Source organism: Cetorhinus maximus, chromosome 17, assembly GCF_964194155.1.
Source record: "Cetorhinus maximus chromosome 17, sCetMax3.hap1.1, whole genome shotgun sequence".
NCBI lineage: Eukaryota > Metazoa > Chordata > Chondrichthyes > Lamniformes > Cetorhinidae > Cetorhinus > Cetorhinus maximus.
This window is the reverse complement of record NC_135895.1, coordinates 49,951,109-49,967,666: the sequence shown is the minus strand read 5'-3', so window position 1 is coordinate 49,967,666 and position 16,558 is coordinate 49,951,109. Positions and strand designations below refer to the sequence as shown.

At 43.2% G+C, this 16,558-nt stretch overlaps 1 protein-coding gene across 5 annotated transcripts in view; it reads left to right on the top strand.

Moving 5' to 3' along the window:
* The window catches only part of patj (PATJ crumbs cell polarity complex component), a 392,616-nt gene that overhangs the window by 298,931 nt on the left and 77,127 nt on the right, over positions 1–16,558 (top strand). For all 5 annotated transcript variants that reach the window (XM_078561172.1, XM_078561175.1, XM_078561174.1 and 2 more), the window contains 4 exons: positions 1,429–1,503; positions 4,447–4,576; positions 6,841–6,977; positions 15,822–15,905. In XM_078561172.1, coding sequence (XP_078417298.1) covers positions 1,429–1,503; positions 4,447–4,576; positions 6,841–6,977; positions 15,822–15,905 — 426 coding nt within the window. The remainder of the gene's footprint in view (positions 1–1,428; positions 1,504–4,446; positions 4,577–6,840; positions 6,978–15,821; positions 15,906–16,558) is intronic.

The following is a 16,558-nucleotide window of genomic DNA, read 5'->3' as shown; positions in this document are numbered from 1 at the left end:
CACAGATAGTCTTGCTGTTATTCTAACCATATAATCTAGCCATAGTAATGTTTTTCCTTCTATTTTTTAGAAAAGTATAGTTCTTTTCACAGGTTCTCAGTATGAGCGTTATGACTTAGCGCCATTCTCCTGCTTTTTCCCCGTACCCCTGCACATTGTTTCTATTCAAATAATCATCTCATTCCCTCTTGAATGCCTCGATTGAACCTTCTTCCAGCACACTTCCAGGCAGTGCATTCCAGACTCGAACCACTTGCTGTGTGAAAAACTTTTTCTCACATCACATGTGCTTCTTTTACAAATCATTTTAAATCTGTGCCCTCTCATTCTCGATCCTTTTATGAGCAGTAACAGTTTCTCTCTATCTACGCTATCCAGCCCCATGATTTTGAACACCTCTATCAAATCTCCTCTTAGCCTTCTCCTCTCCAAGGAGAACAGTCCCAACCACTCTAATCTATTTTCATAACTGAAGTTTCTCATCCCTGGAACCATTCTTGTAAGCCTCTTCTGCACTCTCTCCAATGTGCTCACATCCTTCCTATAGTGTGGCGTCCAGAACTGTACACAATACTTTAACTGAGGCCTCACTAGTGTCTTATATAAGCTGCACATAATCTCCCTGTTCTTGTACTCTATGCCCCTATTAATAAAGCCCAGGATACTTTATGCTTTATTAACTGCTCTCTCCACCTGTCCTGCCACCTCCAAGGATCTATGCACATATACACCCAGGTCTCTTTTTTCCTGCATCCCTTAAGAATTGTACCCCTTATTTTATATTGTCTCTCCATGTTCTTCCTACTGAAATGCATCACCTGACACTTCTCCATATTGAGCTTCATCTGCCACCTATCTGCCCATTCTACCAACTTGTCTATGTCCTTTTGAAGTTCTACACTGTCCTCCTCACATGTTATAATGCTTCCAAGTTTTGTATCATCCGTAAACTTTGAAATTGTCTCCCGCACACCAAGATCTAGATCAATAATATACATCAGGAAAAGCAAGGGTCCCTACACTGACCCCTGGAGAACTCCACTACAAACCTTCCTCCAGCCCAAAAAATATCCATTGACCATTACCCTATGTTTCCTATTACTCAGCCAATTTTGTATCCACGTTGCTCCTGTTCCTTTTATTCCTTTTACTTCTATGTTGTCTCTTAGCCCTTTAAGTGTCCATGGTTGTCTTTTTTGGCAAGAAGAAATCTAGCCCATTAGAGATATAAACTAGTTCTGCAACACATTTTTTGAAAACCTTCCACTAATTCTGTTGTTTTACCCATTAACAGATTTTCCCAGTTGACTGTGGACAGTCTGTCTCACCCCATTGAAGTCAGCCTTCCCTAAATCTAGAGTCTTAGTTACTGACTCCTTTTGCAAGAAAAGAAATCTCATGCCAACTTATTGCAATTTATCATTTTAGGATGGAACAATTAAAGTAGGCGATAGAATTCTAGCCGTGGATGATGAAAATGTAGTGGCACAACCTCCAGAAAAGGTAATCACATGATTAATTTAAGGTTCCTCTTGTTAATTGATGATTATTTTCTGTTTTTTTTCTTCTAAATGGCTTTGGTTGATCAGCATCCCCAATCTACATAATTTGCGAATGTTGTACAATTTATGAGCAACCATGGCCCATTAAAACATGTAAGCTTTTCAAAAAATAGAAGACTTTTTTAAAAAATGATCCTGAAGTTTTATCGAGATTTCAGGATTCTCTTGCCATAACTCTGGTGGAAGACCAACAGAATGCCCCTCCATGAAACAGCAAAAACTCAGTACTCTTGAGGTCTCCGCTCGTTCCAGGAGTTTTCTCACTGCCTTCGTTAAGCAGAGAGCAGCCCTAATGCACTTCTTCATATCCATCTTGTTGATGATAGACTCTGATTTTGTAAAGCATGCTATTCATGATACTTAATGCTTAATACCTGAAGCATTCAGATAGAAAGTGAAGACATAAGTGAAAGAAAAACAGAAAATGCTGGAAATATCAATAGGTCAGGCAACATCTGTGGAGAGAGAAAAACAAAGTTAACATTTCAGGTTGGTGACTTTACATCAGAACTGGAAAAAGTTAAGAGACGTATGTGGGAGAAGGAAAGGGGAAAAAAAAGGGAAAATCTGTGATAGGTTGGAAGGCAAGAGAGATTAAAGGACAAAAGGGATGATGGTGCAAGGCAAAACGGGATGATCATGGGGAAAAATAAAGAGACAAAAGATGGTTTTGGAGGAGGTGTGAATGGTAATAGCGGAATCATTAACAACAGCTGCTGACTAAAAAATGGAAATTGTTGAACTCACTATTGAATCCAGAAGGTTGTAAGGTGCCTAACAAAAAGATGCGATGCTGTTCCTCGAGTTTCCATTAAGCTTCATTAGAACAATGTAGAAGGCCAAGGTCAGAGTGGAAATGGGGTGGAGAATTAAAATGACAGGCAATCAGAAGCTCCGGCTCACACTTGAGGACTGAACAGAGACATTCAACAAAGTGATCGCCCAATCTGCGTTTGGTCACTCCAATGTAGATGAAATCACTTTGTGAATAATAAATTGAAGGAAATACAATGAAATTGCTGTTTCACCTGGAAGGAGTGTTTGGGATCCTGGACAGTGAGAAGGGAAGAGGTAAAAGGGTTGGTATTGCATCTCCTGAGCATCCATGGTACATAGAAAAGGAAGGGGTTGTTGAGGGTGACTGAAGAGTGTTGTGAAGGGAACAGTCCCTTTGCAATGCTGAAAGGAGAGAAAGTAAAAAAAGAAATACTTGCATTAATAAACCGCCTTTCATGACCACTGGATGTCCCACTTTTTGAAATGTAGTCGATATTGTAATGTAGGAAGCATGTCAGCGAACTTACACACAAAAAACTCCCACAAACAGCAGTGTGATAAAAAGCAGGTAATCTGTTTTTGTTATGCTGATTAAGGGATAAATATTGGCCAGGATAATGGGGTTAACTTCCCTGCTCTTCTCCGAAATAATGCCATGGTTCTTTTACACCCACCTGAGAGGAAAGGCTTCTCATTGAAAGATGGCAACTCCAATAGTGCAGCACTCACTCAGTATCTCACTGGAGTGTCAGTCTTGATTTTTGAACATAAGTCTTGGATTCGGACCTCAACCCACAACTGTCTGACTCAGAGGAGAGTGTGCTACTAACTGAACCGTGACTGACACTTGAGAGGAGAGGGAGATATGTTTAATGTTGGAGGAGATGACAGAGTTTGTTAAATGATGAGGCTGGGGGTTGGCAGGTGAGGAGAAGGGAACCATTGTTGTGGCTCTGGGTGGGAGAAGAAGGGGTGAGAGCAGATCTGCAGGAAATGGGATGGGCATGGTTGATTCAAGGGCCCTGTCAACCACAGTGGAAGGGAATCCTCATTTGAGGTAAAAGGAAGGCATATCAGGACTACTGGCATGGAAGTTGGCAAAGTCAGAACAGATGCGATGGAGGTGGAGAAAATGGGAGAATTGAATAGGCTCCTTACAGGAAGTGGGGTAGTAGGAGGGCGTTTAGTCAAGGTAGCTGTGGGAGTCAGTGGACTATAGTAGATATTGAACAGCTTATCCCCAGAAATGAGAGCAGAGAATTTGAGAAAGGGAAGGGAAGAATCAGATATAGACCATATAAAGGCAAGGGAAAGGCGGAAATTGGAAACAAGTTGATGAAATTTTGAAGTTAAGGGCTTGAACAGAAAACAGCACAGATACAGTCAACAGTGTACTGGGAAAAGAGGTAAGGGCGTAGGAATGGAGCAAAGAATGCCCCACATATCCCAGGAAAAGGCAGACATAGCTAGGATCGATACAGGTACCTCTAGTAAGATCCATTACTTGGAGGAAGTGAGTGGGAGTCAGATGAGAGGTTGTTCAATTTGAGAACAGATTCAGCCAGGCAGAGGTGGTGGGGGATGAGAACTAGTTTGGCGCCTCGTCAAAAAAGAAGCAGAGTGCCCTCAGATTATCCTGGTGAGGAATGGAGGTGTAGATGGATTGGATGGCCATGATAATATTAGGGTCAGGAAATGGAGAGTGTCAGAAAAACCATGGATGTAAGTGGAAGAGGCTGGAACAAGGGGAGAGAAAAGTATAACGGATATGGGAAGAAATCAATTCCGTGATGCAAGTACAGGCTGAAATGATGTTCTCCTTGTACAACTAGGGAATGAGGTAGATGCTGGCCCTGTGGGTTGGGACTATGAGGGTGGACAGTATTGCGGAAGATCTCCAGAGCAGATGAGGCCAGTGATACTCTTGGAAACCATGGCTTGATGTTTGGTATGGGGCCATGATCAACAGGGAGGTACGAGGTAGTGTCAGAGATTGGCATTTCAATTTACCAGAGATGACTGGTCTGATTTCCCATTCTTTTGTATTTTAAGCTCATTGAAACCTGATATGACATTTTTTATTCAGCACTTTTTGTTCTGGTTCTAGGCCATAAACCTTCTCAAAAAAGCAAAAGGAACAGTGAAGTTAACTATCAGTTGTCAGGACAGGTCCCTGCAACCATCTCCAGCACCTCCACCTTCATATCTTAACACAGATTCTGAGTTCTCAGATCGCAGTAAGTATCTCCAACCTTTCCTTTTCATACTGCAATAAATTAAGTCTAGAGTTACCATTGCAACCCTAAATGAAAGGTTAATCTGTGGCTATCCATCCACAGTTCTTTCATGAAATTGTGATATTCAACCCATTCATAAATCTGATATAAATGTTAGAAAGTCTTTTTGCAAGTGCTGTGTACTTCAGAATTAGTTGATTATTTTTCCCTCCATTAAAATAATTTAGATAAACATTTATTGAAACAGTTGTGCTTCATATATGCATGATTTGTAGGAGCACCAAAACAGAAAGTTCAGCTTGCTCTGAATGTACTGTGGACCCTGAGAGTTGTCTAACAGGCATAGCATCATTGAAGTGTGGAAAGAGGCCTGGACCCACTCCCAGTGTTAATCTGATCACATTACGGAGGCCTTATGGCAGAATCTGGAACACCTTCAAATGTTCTCCCGGCTTCCAGGAGTTAGAAGTCCTTATTGCCATCTTTGGATAGGCAGCGATTGAAAAGAAGAAATGTAAGTTTCCTGCAAACTCTTCAGAGTAAGCTTGCGACACTCAATGATTCTCTGGTTTGCGGAATTCCGGCATGTCTGCTCCAGGTTCAAGCCCGCCTCTACCCATTCGAGAATCTCAAAGAAACTCTGGTGCAGCAAAGTCTGGGTGGGTGGAGACCTGACATAATGGTTCTCCACCGTTTATTTGCTTTGCTGTGCTTGGGAGCTAAGCATTTCACTGCTCCCATAAAGGGGAAAATCCAACTTTTAAACTTTTCCAATAGCCAACTTTTCAGAACTTTATCAAATTCACTTAGACAATTTCCATTGGGCTCTTCATCCACTCTTTTGATCACTTACTCAAAATCCATTGTTTTTCTAGTATCTCACATAATATTTTCTACTAGTTTCTTTAGGGCTACACCCATAAACCCATCATTCCCCGGGTCCATATTTTTCCTACTAATTTAAAGTTAACAAAGTACTATGCAGTGTTAGTGATTTATAAATGATGTGGTGGCACAGTGAATTTAGCAACATTGTGTACCATGGAATAATGAAACATGGGTCTGAATCCACAAGTCCATTCAGTATGAGCTCCGAGTGGAAGCTGAGTCACCAGGCCAGAACAAGGCACTCAAAGGACAAAGAGAAAATATAGTCAATATTGGGTTATTTTCTGGTCTGTACATGGCAGCAACATGGAAGTATGTTACCTCTGTCCTCTGACAGAAAGTGCTGGTAATAATGTCTAAACAAAGTGCTACACATAGGAAATAGAGTTTAAATAAATTTTTAAAATCTTAGTAAATTTCATGCTAAATATATTCAATCAATGCTAAACAATTATCAGTAAAGTTAATAGGATGTTGAAATGCATAGACAAAACAGGAGCATATAAGTCAGAGACGTAATGATCAAATTGTTGAAGCAGACCTTGAATGCTGTAACTAGCATCAAACCACCAAATTGCAAGAACACATTCAAGTGCTGAAGGTACTGGGCGAATAGCCCCAAAGTTGATAGCCAGTGGCTGACTATAAACCGTATGCAATTGTCCTGTTTGTAAAGGTAACATATCAATGCCTGCAGTAGTGCCAGATCTAGCAACATGTCCAGTAGTCCCAGGACAAGAAACTATCCTGGAAATATTGACTTGGGTTTGTCAACTCGGAAAGGAGATACTTGAGAAGTGACCTTATATGGATATTTAGGCCAGTTAAGAGTATAGAAAATGTTCACCCCAATTAGTACTTTAAACTGGGGAAGTAGAATAGGTGACACAGATTAAAGTAGTGAAAGGTAATTTTAGGACCAATGTCATGCAATTCTTATTTGCACAAAGGTGATTAGCGTATGGAATAAATTTCTGGACAGTCGCGGAGGCATGGAGCCTGGAATTGTTGAAGAGGCAATTGGATGTCTTAATGGATGTGAAGATCTCTCTGTTGGATGTATTACGATGGGCTTCCTTGTCTGTTATTATCTTGTAATCTTTATAAAACTTTAAAAATGAGAGATGTGAATAAATCATCAGTAATTGTAAAATTGTTCCAGTTATGATTGTCTTACTATTAAGCAATGCACTTTTTTTCTAGAGATTTATCATTAGAGTAGATACATGGAATCCTAGTTGCTGATTATATGTAAATGACAAACTCTCGGCTCTCAGTTTCTGGAGCATAAGTTTTGCCTGTATAGTTCTGCGTCTGACTGTATGTTCCTGAACTGTCTACTGGATTAACCGTATGCAATTGTCCTGTTTGTAAAGGTAACATATCAATGCCTGCAGTAGTGCCAGATCCAGCAACATGTCCAATAGTCCCAGGACAAGAAACTATCCTGGAAATATCAAAAGGACGTTCTGGGCTTGGTCTCAGTATTGTGGGTGGAAGAGACACATTGTTGGTGAGTAACTTTGATTGTGGGGAAAAGGAAGGGTAAAAGTGGGGAGTATGTAATTCACGAAGGTAAATTGAATATACTGATTGATATAACCTAAAAACCTAGTTAAAAAATGCAAAATATTTTCTTTTTCGCTGAGTCGTAAATAATGCAATATCAAGCCAGTGTATATTGGTGCTGGTCCCCAGCCTAGATAAGTGGGGAGGATAAACATCAGGAACGGTGTTTGGCTGTAAAACCACCTGCCAAATCCAAAAAAAATGATGATTCATAAGAAGGAGTGATCAACCAGCATTGTAGCGATCTCCCTTAACATGGGAAAAGCCAAAAGGGAAAGGAAGGAAGGAGCAAATCATGCAATTAAATAGCAATGGGAGGTAGTTTACCAACTCGGGTTAAATGACACACATCTTTTTTACAAACCCAATTTGATAGTCCATAAGGAAAGGTGGCAACTTCCTCACTACAGTAGATATTAAATCTCAAGAAGAAAGTTCTACACACAATTGGGAGTTAGCCAAAGTGAAGCAAAAATTCATTAAATTATTTCTTGATTTCTTGAGCCTACTAAGCTCCAATGACATTGTACATAGGCAATCTAGGGCCTGGTGCCTGGCTGTGATCTTCAGCTGCTCAGTTGGAACTATGCTTAACAGCCTCTCTTGCTAAGGCCACTGTCCCGATCTCTCCTGTGAGGAAAGTGGACGCATCCTCAAAATAGTTAAACTCCAGTTGGGAAGGAAAATTTTTGTACATTGACAACTGATTGTAACTCCCCAGCTCCTCCAATTGGGGAGATATCAAGTTCAGAGAATTCAGCAGAAAATTACTGGTTTACATTCTTTCATTGTAGGCCAGTTTTAGTGTTTGAATCTCCTTGCAACCTGCTGGTATCGGTGTTTGAATTCTTCCAGCAGCCATTGTTCCTGCTGGTATCGGAGTTTGAATTCTTCCAGCAGCCACTGTTCCTGCTGGTATCGGAGTTTGAATTCTTCCAGCAGCCATTGTTCCTGCTGGTATCGGAGTTTGAATTCTTCCAGCAGCCATTGTTCCTGCTGGTATCGGAGTTTGAATTCTTCCAGCAGCCATTGTTCCTGCTGGTATCGGAGTTTAAATTCATCCAACAGCCATTGTTCCTGCTGGTATCGGAGTTTAAATTCATCCAGCAGCCATTGTTCCTGCTGGTATCGGAGTTTGAATCTTCCAGCAGCCATTGTTCCTGCTGGTATCGGAGTTTGAATCTTCCAGCAGCCATTGATACTGCTGGTATCGGAGTTTTAATTCATCCAGCAGCCGTTGTTTCTGCTGATATGAGAGTGTGAATACTTCCAGCAGCTATTGCGTCGTCAGTTTACAATGACTATTTGAAAATATCACCTGCAAAAAAAAGACAGCTGATGCCAGTTCCTTAGTTGGCTGCAATTTACAGGTTTCACTGTACTGTTAATCCTTAAGAGCCCAAAGCAGTACTGCCAGGCCTTGAAGTAAAAACTTCGGTAAAGATATTGTAATATAAGAAAAGAAGCTGGTGGGCCAATCCAAGAATTTCTGCTTCCAAGAAGCACCCATACTGCAGTACAAGGTAAGTAACTGGATGGGTGCCTCATCAAGAAGGTGCCCCTCAGCCACTTTGTAGAATTTTAATTAAAACATAGAGAAAATAGCCAGGAGTCTTTGTATCCCCACTACAACACCCTAAACCACCAGCAAGTCAAGCACAAGACCTCATGGTAATACCCACAGTCCAAACATTAGCATTTGCTTGACTACATCATTGTTCACGCAAGGAACTGCAGAGATGTCCACATTACGTACTCCGTAACAGGTACTGACAACTCCTGGACTGAGCACTGCCCAATCCAATCTACTATCTTCATTGGCCTGACCCCCAAACAGTGGAGGCAACAATAGCAGTCAGATGTATGACCTCCAAAAACCAAATATTGTGCCCTGTTCCTGCATCTGGGCCTTGCAGGACAGGAAACATCATGGCATGACCTCATCAATGAACAAAGAACAAAGAAAAGTACAGCACAGGAACAGGCCCTTCGGCCCTCCAAGCCTGCGCCGATCATTTTGCCCATCAACTAAAACATTTTGCACTTCCAGGGTCCGTATCCCTCTATTCCCATCCTATTCATGTATTTGTCAAGCTGCCTCTTAAACACCACAATCGTACCTGCTTCCACCACCTCCTCTGGCAGCGAATTCCAGACACTCACTACCCTCTGCGTAAAAAACTTGCCCCGCACATCTCCTCTATAGTTTTCTCCTCTCACCTTAAATCTATGTCCCCTAGTAATTGACTCTCCCGCCCTGGGAAAAAGCTTCTGACTATCTACTCTGTCCATGCCATTCATAATTTTGTAAACTTCTATCAAGTCGCCCCTCAAACTCCGTCGCTCTAATGAGAACAATCCGAGTTTCTCCAACCTCTCCTCGTAGCTAATAACCTCCAGACCAGGCAGCATCCTGGTAAACCTCCTCTGCACCCTCTCCAACGCCTCCATATCCTTCTGGTAATGCGGCGACCAGAATTGCACGCAATGTTCCAAGTGTGGCCTAACCAAGGTTCTGTACAGATGCAGCATGACTTCCCAGCTTTTATACTCAATACCCCTGCCAATGAATGCAAGCATGCCATATGCCTTCCTGACTACCTTATCGACCTGCGTTGCCACTTTCAGTGACCTGTGGACCTGTACACCCAGATCCCTCTGCCCGTCAATGCACTTAAAGGTTCGATGATATAAAAAATAAATACCAATGGGCAGTGTAACCTGTCAATCTATTACAATTGCTGATCTGTTACTTGAATTCCCACTTTCAAGTTTAAGGGTAAACATTATCTAAACACATGTTCTGCAGCCCTATAGCTTGGGTTGTAGAATTATACACATTTTATACATATACATATTTCATCAAATATTTTTGCATTCATACAGGGCATTTGATTTAGGAAAGCATCCCAAGGTGCTACACAGGAGCATAATAAGAAAAATATTTATACCAAGCTAAAGAAAGGAATATTAAAGCAGATGGCAAAATGATTGGTCAGAAAGATAGGTTTTAGGAGGGTCTTGTAGGTGGAGAGAGAGGTGGAAAGAGAGAAGCATTTAGGGAGGGAATTTGGGCCAGGCAACTGAAGGCATCAGCACCTATGCTAGGGCAAAGATGGAAAGAGGATAGTAGTGCAGGTAAATATTAAAGTCAAGACAATGGAGGGATTTGAACACTAGAATGGGACTTTTAAAATTAGACTAGAAGCCAATGTACATCATTGAGCAGGATGAGAGTTAGGATAATGGCAGATTTTGGATGAGCTTGAGTTTATAGAGGATGTAAGAAGAGAGGTAGGCCTGGAGAGCACTAAAATAATCTAGTCTAGTGATAACAAAAGAAACTCAGGCTAGTTGCTTGGGGACAGGGCCATGCTGATTAAAGCTGGCTGTTAACAACCAGTTTAGAACAAAATGCTTGCTGGCTGAAGAGATGATACAAAAAAGCCACAGGATCACGAGAGCCATCTTCAAGCTGACCGCTGAACAATGTTTATGCTGCCTGGCCAAAAACAGAAGGAATTAAATTTATACAGAGGTGTTCATAATCTCAGGGTGTCCCAAAGACAATGGAATACTTTTACTGCTGTGTAGTCACCAACTCCAATTTCCCCTCCAAGTCACACACCATCCTGACTTGAATCTATGTCGCAGTTCCTTCACTGTTACTGGATCAAAATCCTGGAACATTCTCCCTAACAGCATTGTGGGTGTACTTACACCACATGGACTGCGGTGGTTTAAGAAGACAGCTCACCACCACTTTCTCAAGAGCGATTGGAGAGGGGCAATAAAGGCTGGCCTTGCTGGCAGCGCCTGCATCCATGAACAAATATATAATAAAGTTGTAATGTTTGAAACGCTGCAGCCAATTTGCACACAACCAGGCCCCATAAATAGCAATGTAATAATGACCAGGTAATCCAATTTTTTTAAGGGCAAAATTTTTCAGTTGGCGGGTAGGCTCGGCGGGAATGGGAGGGGGTGGTCGCGGAGCCAATCAATGGCCACGATCGGCTCCACGCCGCCATTTAATGCAGGCGGGCCAATCAAGGCCCGCCCAGCGTAAGGCGTGACCGGTAGCACTCAGTGCTACCTGTGCGGGCGAGGGGAGGAGGGAGTGTCGGGGCCTCCGCTCTTTTGCACATGTGCGCTGAAGAGTGCTTCAGTCTCCCTGAGGCAGTTTCGTACCTCAGGGAGATTGAGGGGCTTCTGAAATTATGAAATTAAAGGTTTATAAATTTATTTAAACATATATGTCCCCTCATGTGACTGTGTCACATGAGATGGGACATGTTTTTATTTATATGAAATTTAAAAAATGTACTTAATAAAAACTTTAGGAAACCTCATCCCGCTCATGGATGAGGTTTCCTAAGAAACGTGAAGGCTGCTCAGTCTTTTCACCTGCCCGCCAACCGTTAGGTTGGACGGGCAGTGATTACAATAACCTTAATTAGATCCTTAATAGATCATTTACATATCAGCGGGCACACAGCTGACTCCGGTGCATACCCGCCGAACTAAACATCGCAACTCAGTGCGATGATGCCGGGACGCACGCCCAACGTCTTTGTGCGCCAATTTATGCATCGGCGTGTCGGACCTGCCCCTGCACACCGACTGAAAAATTCTGCCCTAAGTGATGTTGATTGAGAGATAAATATTTGCAGGGCACTGGGGATAACTTCTCTGTTCTTTGAAATAATGCATCTGAGAGAGCAGACAGACTATCTCTAAGGTGCGTGGTTGGGCGGCTATGCATCAATCAGGAATTTGCTGTGCAGGGGACAAACATTTAAGATGTGTGCATGCACAACCACACTGTGCAATAAAACCAACCTTGTTCAGAGGGCATTTAAGAGTCAACCACATTGCTGTGGGTCTGGAATCACATGTCGGCCAGACCAGGTAAGGACAACAGATTTCTTCCCTATAGGACATTAGTGAACCAGATGGGTTTTTAACAACAATCAGCAATGGTTTTATGGTCATCAGACTTTTAATTCCAGATTTATTTTTATTGGATTCAAATTTCCCCATCTGCCATGGCGGGATTTGAACCCGGTTCCCCAGAGCATTACCTTGCGTCTCTGGAATGCTAGTCCAGCCACCGCCCCCTCCCCCGGGCAGGCGGGGTCTCAGTTAAGTGTTTCACCTGAAAAATAACACTCCCCACAGCACAATGCTCTGTCCGAACTACACTGGGGCATCAGGCTAGATTTTTGTGCTCAAATCCCTGGAGTGGACTTTGAACTACAGCATTTTTGACTCTGAGGCAAGAGTACTACCCACTGGGCCATGAGTGACAGGTCTAGGAATTTTCTGCAGTGCAGCCCACAGAGAATGCATTAGATTATGGTTGTCTGCTGCATTCTAAATAGCCTTGTTGTGCAACAAGGACAGCAAATGGAGCCCATACAAGGAAATGTTTTGCCATTTGAGGAGGAAAATCCCAGTGAGGATGCAGATTACACCATTTTAGTTGTTGCCAGGACAGTCTGTCCCCATCTGGCTTTTTGGCACCATGGCCGGCATTGATTGAGGGGATGGTGAAGCAGCAGATGTGCTGTCACCCTGGCTACATGTGCCATTCCCTTGGGGCTACAACTCTTCATTTCCACTGATTTTTGGAAGAGTTGATCTGTGGCAGAGTAAAAACCCATATCAAGACCTTTCAAAGGCAGTGGAGATGTTACTCAAATGAATGGCACCAGTTTAAGCTTTGATTAAAGCTGTAGGAACTGATGATACAGATACAGCGGCACTCACACAAGTGTCACACGCTTCACAGTAAACTGCTGATGCCTTATGCTAGAGCGCCAAACAAGCTAGAAATGGATTTCTAAATACTCTTGGGAATGGCATGACAGTTCCGAGGTCGGCTGTTCAACGCCTCAAACAATTGCCGATGCCAAGAAAGCATTACAAATGTGAATGTAGTTGGCAAATGGGTAAAGTGAAAACAGCAAATGTTGGAAATACTCAGCAGGTCAGGCAGCATCGGTGGAGAGAAAAACGGAGTTAATGGGCAGAATTTTACGAGTCGGGGGGCGGGGCCTGCTCGCCGACGCGTAAAATGATGCGCGGTGGCATCGGGGGGAACTCCCGACGTCACCGCGCCCGATTTAAATTTTCAGGAAGGCGGGAGCGCAGTAAAACCAGCTGTGTGTCCGCCGACCTGTCAATGGCCAATTCAGGCTGTTGACAGGGTCAATTAATTAATTAAAGGACCTGCCCGTCCAAACTTAAGGTTGGCGGGCAGGCCAGGAGCCCCGGCGTGAACTAGAAAAAACATGAAACCTCATCCACGGGCGGAATGAGGTTTCATGTAGGCTTTAAAAAATGTTAATAAAGATTTTGTAAAAATTATGGACATGTCCCAACTCATGTGACATTGTCACATGAGGGGACATGTAAGGAAAATTTTATTTTTCTATTTTTGTCTTTTTTATATTTGGAGCCGATCTCCCTGAAGCAGAACGTAGTCTCAGGGAGATGAGTGCGCTCTTTCATGCGCGTGCGTAAAAGAGCGCACTCTCGATTTTGGGATTCCCCCCCCCACCACCCCGCCTGCACAGGGAGCGCATAGCGCTTCTGTGTGGACGGGTGAGCCTTAATTGGCCCACCCACGTAAAATGGCGTCGCGCCTCCGATCGGGGGCGCCGATCGGAAGCGTGCCTGTACGCACCCGTCCATCAACTTCACCCCCCCGACGGGGGGAAAATTCAGCCCAATGTTTCAGGTTCAAGGACCTTTCATCAGAAACATTCAGGTCAGATTACCATCATCTTCAGCATTTTGCTTTCACAAAAAACTGAAGTGCTTTCAAGTTGCTACCAGGTAAAAGTATAATGCTGTTTGGCCTGTTGTGAGGGAATTAGCTGTAGGTGAGAATGTGACACTAATGATTGTCATTGGATGAGAAGCATGTGGAGTGGGGGAGGAAAACGTTTACACTGAGGTTGAGAAGTGCTATGACCAGGTATAGTGCAGAGAAATAGAGATAGTAAGACATCATCCTTATTCTTGCCTGGTAATGTCACCGAAGTGCTAGCAGCACTGACTCCATGTCCTGTGGATGATGGTCTTGATCTTAGCACAATCAGCCACTTCTTTCCAGTCATGCTGCAGTCTGCTTGGGCACCTTCCTGCAATCCAAGGGGATGAAAATCTGTCGGCGTTCCCTCGCCTTCTTTGCAAGGTCTTCCATTGCTGACTCAGTGGTCTGGAATTTTAGCCACCATTGGGGGCAGGGGAATGGAGACCAGCAGGTGCGGAATTTTGTACTGCTGGCCTGCATGTCAGTTCCGCTGTTCCTTCCGACCCCAGCATCTCCCCATTTCCTTGGAGGCGGGTTGGGGAGGCATGAGGGCAACCAATTGAGCTGCTTAATGGCCACTCAAGGCTTGTTGTTGGAGGCTGACTGGGAATCTCTAACTTCCAGAGACGATGCAGCCGCCTCGAGATGGTACCTTGACATCAGACCAGGGGGAGATGGGGATGGCCAGCAGCTCCAGGCAGGCTAGAGACACTCCCTACCTGCCTGGTCTCGGGAGCAGCCACAGGCCACTCTGTGGAGAGGATTACCTCCCCCACCCATCCTCCTTCCCTCACCCCCTCTAACCCCTTTACCAATCTAGCCCGTCCCATCTCCCTGCCGTCCCCCTCTCCTCCCTCCCACCTTGCACACATCACAATGATAGCCTGGCTGCAAAGGCCTTTTTTATTTTAAATTTGAAAAAGTCGGAAAGAGAGCACCTCCATTTTGGGGTGCCTTCTCCCTCGCTTACATTGAACGGCATCCTGCTGCTACTCTCAGGCGGGTTGCCGCCCCCCCCCCCCCCAACCCTGCCATGGCCACCCCAATAACCCCCCCCTCCCCCATCTCAGCTTTGAGAGCCCACACTCTAGCCATTAATTCCCAGACAGTGAGGGCTTCTTCTGACCCCTATTTGAGCTGGACAGCATGGTTCAGGAGCACTAAGGAAAATCCTGCCCAGTAAAATCTAGATGTTCTTGACTTAGACCTGTTGCAGCCCAAATCTTCCAACTGCAGCAAAAGGTTCCAGAGCTGTGAGCTGCAGATGCTTTAAATAAGCATCAGGCCTGCCAAAAATTCCAACCTCCAATCTGACTGCTTGCCCATCACTGTTGGAAATGCAGGGGCAGCACACTAATGTAATTTTAATCAAGCCTGTACCATCAAAACTGTTTGAGCGTCAGCTGATGGCAGTGAGCAGGTGGCCTGATCATCCCGCTACATGTAGTGTGTGTGTTTTTATACATTTACCTTTTATAAATATAGGTAAGGATTTCTTTGTAATTAATGGATTGAAAATCTGTGGGTTTTATAAAGGGCTGGCGATCTACTCGACTAGATTCCTGCCCAGGCAGTAAAAATGAAAAGCTAACCCACAGTTTTGAGCATATGGCCATCACACTCCAAGTGTCACACCCTGACAACTTGCATTTATATAGCACATCTAATGTAATAAAATGTTCATACACTGTTTCAGATACAAAACAGTTTTAAAGGAAACCATTTGTTGAGTTAGCATTTCAGGGAGAGCATGTCGGGTTCTGGACTTTTGAGTCTCTAGCTTTGATATCCATCTGCAGAAGATTTTTCCACTTCCATTGCCTGCTATTTCTTACTTTTTTTCTTCAGGGAACAAATTGAGCATTTAATTAATATACTGGGATTTATCTAAACTGATTAGGGAAGCAGCTTCCAGATGTGTACAAATTCTGGTAATGCTAAATGATAATTATGGATTTATTTTAGGATGCAATAGTTATTCATGAAGTATATGAAGAGGGTGCAGCTGCTAAAGACAGCAGGCTCTGGGCTGGGGACCAAGTCTTGGAGGTAAGTGCAGCAGTGTTACATTATATTTTGGACATGCAGTGCATAACTGCAAAATATTGAAGTCGGTGGCAATTTTTTCCAATAAACTAATTCCTTTTTTGGAACTAGACTTCACCTTCTCACTATATCACTCAAGCTATTTTCCCTCCAGAAACACATCTAGAATTTGTTGATACTAGTTCAATGACCTTCCCCAGTAACTAATTCCAAAGGTCTAGTATTTTTGGGTGAAAACCTTCCACCTAGTTACCTCCTGCTCCAATATTTGAACCAAATCATCACGTTGAACTGCGTTAGTTTGGTCAATGCTGTTTATAAACTTGAAACCAATCAGATCACCTCAAAATTAACTCCTTTTTGAAGAAATCAAGTCAAAGCACGCTCTCATCCTACATTAAGTACCTCACCTGCAATCATCATATCTCATAACAGGCGTAATTTTATGTTAGTTTGTTATCGGGTTGTCAATGTGAACTTTTGAGTTTGCCATGTATGGTTAATGTGTGCTACTTTTCAAACTTTGGGACAAGCTGCAAGGACACGTCCTGTAAAGTATTATGCTCTTAATTTTGAAAGACAATCATGTAATACTTTATGTTCTGTTTTTTTTTTAAACTTTATAAATGGTGCAGAAATGGTTACAGTAAATCTCA